We start from the raw sequence: 6243 nt of genomic DNA, 5'->3' as shown, positions 1-6243 counted from the left end.
TTTATTTTTCTGGGCTTCAAAATCACTGCAGATGGTGACTGCAGCCATGAAATTAAAAGACGCTGACTCCTTGGAAGAAAAGTTATGACCAACCTAGACAGCATATTAAAAAGCAGAGACATTACTTTGCCAACAAAGGTTCGTCTAGTCAAGGCTATGGTTTTTCCAGTGGTCATGTATGGATGTGAGAGTTGGACTATAAAGAAAGCTGAGCACTGAAGAATTGATGCTTTTGAACTGTGGTGTTGGAGAAGACTCTTGAGAGTCCCCTGGACTGTAAGGAGATCCAACCAGTCTATCCTAAAGGAGATCAGTTCTGGGTGTTCATTGGAAGGAGCGATGCTGAAGCTTAAAGTCCAGTACTTTGGCCACCTCATGCAAAGAGTTGACTCATTTGAAAAGACCCTGGTGCTGGGAAAGATTGAGGGCAGGAGGAGAAGGGGACGACAGAGGATGAGATGGTTGGATGGCATCACCAACTCGATAGACATGGGTTTGGGTGGACTCTGGGAGTTGGTGATGGACAGGGAGGCCTGGCGTGCTGTGGTTCACGGGGTCGCAAAGAATCTGACACGACTGAGCAACTGAACTGGCAAATGTTAAATATACATTTTACCACAACAAAAATACACTAATTACTTAAAGTAAACTTGAAGGCACAGCGAAAAAAATCAACAATGGGATAATAAATTAAAAGTGACATCCCATCAGTACCTTTCCACACACTGAGATCGGGATAAAGGAGGCTGACAGCTTCGGTTATGGGCTTCCCGGGCAGCAAGTCTGGCTCCTGACAACTGCAAGAAAGTACAAAACCCACTTAGTAAATCATCAAACTGGCTAATATCCTAGAAAAAGTGGTATCATATTCAAACACCAAGAAGCCAGAAACTCAAGCAGCTCAAAGCGGTAAACAGGCATTCATTTCAGGGGAAAACAAAAGACATTAACCTGGGGAAACTCTAGAGCAGTTTCAAATAGTAAACAACATATTGAAGCACTGAGAGATTAATTCACACATGGTGATCTTAACAAGTCTACAAAAGAGTGGCACACAGATTGTTTGCCAATAAACCTAACAAAGCTGAAAGTTTTCTAGTCAAAACTTTCAGAAACTTGAATTGGCACTGAGCCAAGAGGATACCAAGCTCATAAATGTATCTCTAAGTGCCTTCCTCAGCCATCCAGTAGCTGAAAAATGGATCTTTGATGCAAACACTTCCCAAAAAGGGTTTTTCTAAAACATTTCCTGGAATGATCATGACTTGCATTCTTCACAAAGAAATCTATATTTGCAAACTCAATATTAATACCTCAGAAATTTTTAAAGGAAATTCATTCTTTGAGACAGTAGTTTAAGACATCAATAGAGTAAGTTCAAAGTAAATATAAATTCCAATCTCTGGACCAAAAAACATGGTATCTTCATCTCTTAAGAGGTTTATCTCATACATTCTCAACAAAATGTCACACACGTCAAAAATAAATAAATATATCCAAAAAGGTGATATACCTTTTCATCCTCCCATTGAAAAAAATTACAATCTTTTCTGTCTCTACAAGCTGAGCAGGCATAAAACCTCCGTGTTTCTTCTTTCCCTTGGTTCACCTTTACAAACAGAAGAGTAGGTCCTAGTTCCAAGAGAAAAAACATGTCAAACAGTCGATATCAATCAAATTTCTAGTTTTCACCGACCTTAAATAAAATGTTTTAGTTTTATGGATGAAAGTGAAAGTGAAGTCGTGTTCGACTCTTTGCGACCCCATGGACTGTAGCCTAAAAGGCTCCTTCGTCCATGGGATATTCCAGGCAAGAGTGCTGGAGTGGATTGTCATTTCCTCCTCCAGGGGATCTTCCAGACCCAGGAAACGAACCCGGGTCTCCCGCATTGCAGGCAGACGCTTTACCTTCTGAGCTTAAATGCAATACTTTGAGATAGATATAGATATAGATATAGATTTTTTTTTTTACCGAAAGTCACAACATTCAGGCACCGACTACTTAGGAAATATATTTTGAAAACCAGTCTCTCCAGAAAGAAAATGCTATTGCCAGTACAGTTGCAGTCCACATGGTGAACCGTCTAGGTCCTGACACAACAGAGTTCGAACAACTGTTACCTCCGCTCAGTTATTTTTTCAGTGAAACCCTCAGCTTTTAGATTTGGACACACTCTCTCTCCGCGAGTTAGAGAAAACCTGGGTCTGGTTTCTAAGCAAGAATTCATGATTTCGCGCCTCCCTAACTTTTTTTTAACTAAAAATAAAGCAAATCAACAAATGAAATATCCAAGTACTTGGCACTGGTAATTACTCAATAACACACATCCTTTGTGCCTAGCCTCTACCTCGTCCCTTTAAAAAAGATGTCACCGCGATGGAGCCAAAATCACAACAGGAAGGCTTCTTTGAAGGTTTCTTAAGTAAGTGGAAAAGCTCAACTTCCCGAGGAAGGAGCGTCTTCTAGAACTATACTCAGTGGGAGAGAGAGGCAGATAAAAATTTGGGAGCCCTAAATGCCCCAGGCGCCCTCAGGCTAACCACGCCCCTTGGCGCTCGACAGCCAGGCAGAGCCCAGACGCGGACCCACCGTGAGGGCACAGCGGGGCGGGGGTGGCGGGATCAGAAGAAAGCACCACCTCGACTCCCGAGTATCCCTGGCGACCTGAGCTCCCCTCTGCCTCCAAGGTTCCAAGCCGGTCCCTGGAGGTCGCCATCTTCCCACCGCCGTCCCGAAAGCCTCAGTCCGGACCAAAGAGGCTGAGAAAGAGCGCCGCTTGGACCTGCAGCCACTTTAGAGCGCCCCCACGCGCCTAGGAGGAACTTCGGCCGCTGGAGCGGAGGTCATGCCCCTAAACCCTGTCCCTAGCTAGCTGGAGGCTAAGAGGTCCCTCTCCTGGGAGTGAGTGGGAGACGGGATGGGTTGACAGGCATCTTGTTGGACCCTGTGCAGTAAGCTCACCTATTTTCTGCCTCAGCCTTAATACCTTAGGATCCGTGAGTACCCTCCTTGCGTAAGAATATAGCCAGGAGATGAAATGACTCTTGGGCTTCCCTTGAGGCTCAGCTGGTAAAGAATCGCCTGAAGTGGGGGAGACTTGGGTTCTATCCCTGGATTGCAAAAAACCCCTGGAGAAGGGAAAGGCTACCCACTCCAGTATTCTGGCCTAGAGAATTCCACAGACTGTATAGTCCATGGGGTCGCAAAGAGTCAGACACAACTGAACAACTTTCACTCTTACACTCTTTGAAGGTTATAACCACAGATGACTCTTAGCCGTGCAGCAAAGATTTTGTCTGGTTAAAAATCCAAAAGGCAACATAACTACCACCACCAGCCACGACTGATAAAAATAGCTGAAGGCTCAACTTAGTAAAGATGCCAGTTATACCCATATTTACAGCGTATCTTTGTCAGATGTTTGTAGATTTGGACAATATTATTCTGAAATTCATAAGGATAGGTGAGAAAACTACAATAGCCTAAACAGTTTTGAAAAATAATAAAGTAGGAGAAATTAGTTTACCCAATTTCAAGACTTATTATGTAACTGCAGTAAACACATGAATGGTTGTGATGAAATAGTCAATATCTATAGTATGTAATATATACTATATATACACAGAGCTCCACCCATCAACAGAAAATTGAATTAAAGATTTACTGAGCATGGCCCCACCCATCAGAACAAGACCCAGTTTCCCCCTCAGTCAATCTATCCCATCAGGAAGCTTCCATAAGCCTCTTATCCTTCTCTATCAGAGGGCAGACAGACTGAAAACCACAATCACAGAAAACTAATCAAATTGATCACATTCACCACAGCCTTGTATAACTCAATGAAACTATGATTCTTGCCATGTAGGGCCAACCAAGATGGACGGATCATGGTAGAGAGTTCTGAAAAAACGTGGTCCACTGGAGAAGGGAAAGGCAAACCACTTCAGTATTCTTGCCTTGAGAACCCCATGAACACTATGAAAAGGCAGAAAGATAGGACACTGAAAGATGAATGCCCCAGGTCAGTAGGTGCCCAATATGCTACTGGAGAAGAGTGGAGAAATAACTCCAGAAAGAATGAAGAGACAGAGGCAAAGCAAAAACAACACCCAGTTGTGGAGGTGACTGGTAATGGAAGTAAGGCCCAATGCTGTAAAGAGCAATATTGCATAGGAACCTGGAATGTTAGGTCCATGAATCAAGGCAAATTGGAAGTGGTCAAACAGGAGATGGCAAGAATGAACATTGATATTTTAGAAATCAGTGAACTAAAGTGGGCTGGAATGGGTGAATTTCACTCAGATGACCATTATATCTACTACTGTGGGCAAGAATCCCTTAGAAGAAATGGAGTTGCCATCATAGTCAACAAAAGAGTCTGTAATGCAGTACTTGGATGCAATCTCAAAAATGACAGAAAGATCTCTATTTGTTTCCAAGGCAAACCAATCAATATCACAGTAATCCAAGTCTATGCCCCAACCAGTAATGCTGAAGAAGCTGAAGTTGAACAGTTCTATGAAGACCTACAAAACCTTCTAGAACTAACACCCAAAAAAAGATGTTCATTATAAGAGACTGGAATACAAAAGTAGGAAGTCAAGAATCACCTGGAGTAACAGGCAAATTTGGCCTTGGAGTACAGAATAAAGCAGGGCAAAGGCTAGTAGAGTTTTGCCAAGAAGACGCACTTGTCATAGCAAACACCCTCTTCCAACAACACAAGAGAAGACTCTAAACATGGACATCACCAGATGGTCAACACTGAAATCAGATTGATTATATTCTTTGCAGCCAAAGATGGAGAAGCTCTATCCAGTCAGCAAAAACAAGACGGGGAGCTGACTGTGACTCAGATCATTAACTCCGTATTGCCAAATTCAGACATAAGTTGAAGAGAGTAGGGAAAACCACTAGGCCATTCAGGTATGACCCAAATCAAATCCCTTATGATTATACACGGGAAGTGAGAAATAGATTTAAGGGACTAGATCTGATAGAGAGTGCCTGATGAACTGTGGATGGAGATTCATGACATTGTACAGGAGACAGGGACCAAGACCATCCCTCCAAAAAAAAGAAATGCAAAAAAGCAAAATGGCTGTCTGAGGAGGCCTTACAAATACCTGTGAAAAGACAAGAAGCAAAAAGCAAAGGAGAGAAGGAAAGATATACCCATTTGAATGCAGAGTTCCAAAGAATAGCAAGGAAAGATAAGAAAGCCTTCCTCAGTGATCAGTGCAAAGAAATAGAGGAAAACAATAAAATGCGAAAGACTAGAGATCTCTTCAAGAAAATTCAAGATACCAAGGGAACATTTCATCCAAAGATGGGCTCAATAAAGGACAGGAATGGTATGGACCTAACAGAAGAAGAAGATAATAAGAAGAGGTGGCAAGAATACACAAAAGACCTATACAAAAAGATCTTCATGACCCAGATAATCACGATGGTGTGATCACTCACCTAGAGCCAGACATCCTGGAATGTGAAGTCAAGTGCGCCTTAGAAAGCATCACTATGAACAAAGCTAATGGAGGTGATGGAATTCCAATTAAGCTATTTCAAATCCTGAAAGATGATGCTGTGAGTGCTGCACTCAATATGCCAGCAAATTTGGAAAACTCAGCAGTGGTCACAGGATTGGAAAAGGTCAGTTTTCATTCCAATCCCAAAGAAAGGCAATGCCAAATAATGCTCAAACTACTGCACAATTGCACTCATCTCACACGCTGGTAAAGAAATGCTCAAAATTCTCCAAGCCAGGCATCAACAGTACATGAACCGTGAACTTCCAGATGTTCCAGCTGGTTTTAGAAAAGGCAGAGGAACCAGAGATCAAATTGCCAACATCCATTGGATCATCAGAAAAGCAAGAGAGGTCCAGAAATACATCTATTTCTGCTTTCTCCTTTATTGACTATGCCAAAGCCTTTGACTGTGTGGATCACAACAAATTGTGGACAGTTCTTCAAGAGATGGGAATACCTGACCACCTAACCTGCTCTTGAGAAATCTGTATGCAGGTCAGGCAGCAACAGATAGAACTGGACATGGAACAACAGACTGGTTCCAAATAGGAAAAGGAGTACATCAAGGCTATATATTGTCACCCTGCTTATTTATCTTCTATGCAGAGTACATCATGAGAAATGCTGGGCTGGAAGAAGCACAAGCTGGAATCAAGATTGCTGGGAGAAATATCAATACCCTCAGATATGCAGATGACACCACCCTTATGG

General features: G+C 42.5%; 1 protein-coding gene across 1 annotated transcript in view; it reads right to left on the bottom strand.

Annotated features, from left to right (window-relative positions):
* Nucleotides 1–2736, bottom strand: part of ZCCHC4 (zinc finger, CCHC domain containing 4) — a 50724-nt gene extending 47988 nt beyond the window's left edge. The window contains exons 1-3 of the mRNA XM_010839921.1: nt 2591–2736; nt 1514–1632; nt 715–797 (exon numbers count right to left, since the gene is read on the bottom strand). Coding sequence (XP_010838223.1) covers nt 715–797; nt 1514–1632; nt 2591–2717 — 329 coding nt within the window. The 5' untranslated portion in view covers nt 2718–2736. The remainder of the gene's footprint in view (nt 1–714; nt 798–1513; nt 1633–2590) is intronic.
* Between the last annotated feature and the right edge of the window lie 3507 nt (nt 2737–6243).

The sequence above is a fragment of the Bison bison genome, unplaced genomic scaffold (assembly GCF_000754665.1).
Source record: "Bison bison bison isolate TAMUID 2011002044 unplaced genomic scaffold, Bison_UMD1.0 scf7180017864136, whole genome shotgun sequence".
Lineage (NCBI taxonomy): Eukaryota > Metazoa > Chordata > Mammalia > Artiodactyla > Bovidae > Bison > Bison bison.
This window is presented reverse-complemented; position numbering and strand designations above follow the sequence as displayed.